We start from the raw sequence: 923 nt of genomic DNA on the forward strand, positions 1-923 counted from the left end.
CATCGCTCGGCGCCGAAGGAAACACACATGGCTCCGCACCCCCACAACACACATCGTCCCGCACCCGACCGAAGCGCACAGCGGCTGGGGCGGAAAGTCCTCCCCGCCCCCCGCTTCTCCGGCCTCAATGAGTCACGTGGCCGTGGGAGGCGCGGCTTCGTCACCTCTCATTGCCAGCGCCGCTATAAAAAGGGCTCCCGCGGGCGGCGGCGTTACCCGGCGCTTGGTTCGCGCGTCCCGTTGGCGAGCGAGAGACGCGCGTTCGCCGCGATGCCCGAGCCGGCCAAGTCCGCCCCCGCGCCCAAGAAGGGCTCCAAGAAAGCCGTGACCAAGACGCAGAAGAAGGGCGACAAGAAGCGCAAGAAGAGCCGCAAGGAGAGCTACTCGATCTACGTGTACAAGGTGCTGAAGCAGGTGCACCCCGACACGGGCATCTCGTCCAAGGCCATGGGCATCATGAACTCCTTCGTCAACGACATCTTCGAGCGCATCGCCGGCGAGGCCTCGCGCCTGGCGCACTACAACAAGCGCTCCACCATCACCTCGCGGGAGATCCAGACGGCCGTGCGGCTCCTGCTGCCCGGCGAGCTGGCCAAGCACGCCGTCTCCGAGGGCACCAAGGCCGTCACCAAGTACACCAGCTCCAAGTAGGGCGTCTCGGATCGTCAGTTTTGACTCAAAGGCTCTTTTAAGAGCCACCCACCTCTCCAGTAAAAGAGCTCTAACTTCTGTATTTTACTTCAGTTTTCCTGATGGTATGTTCTCTGATTATCTTAGTGATGAATGTTCGAGCCCAGTGATCTAAAAGTCCCAGCATGGCTTAGCATTAGGAACGCAGTCCCTATCTCTAGTCCCTACTTCTTGGGGTCTGTATGGCTTTCTTTGCGCTGCTGAACCCAGCCGTTACCGTTGAGTTTTCATCA

At 60.1% G+C, this 923-nt stretch overlaps 1 protein-coding gene across 1 annotated transcript; it reads left to right on the plus strand.

The window, feature by feature from the left end:
• The first annotated feature begins 181 nt into the window (after positions 1-181).
• LOC103904718 (histone H2B 1/2/3/4/6) lies at positions 182-678 on the plus strand. Its single transcript, XM_009286224.2, has one exon. It carries the CDS (start codon positions 271-273, stop codon positions 649-651), a length of 381 nt encoding a protein of 126 aa, XP_009284499.1. The 5' UTR covers positions 182-270; the 3' UTR covers positions 652-678.
• The last annotated feature ends 245 nt before the right edge of the window (positions 679-923 follow it).

The sequence above is a fragment of the Aptenodytes forsteri genome, unplaced genomic scaffold, assembly GCF_000699145.1.
Source record: "Aptenodytes forsteri isolate BGI_AS27 unplaced genomic scaffold, ASM69914v1 Scaffold2380, whole genome shotgun sequence".
NCBI lineage: Eukaryota > Metazoa > Chordata > Aves > Sphenisciformes > Spheniscidae > Aptenodytes > Aptenodytes forsteri.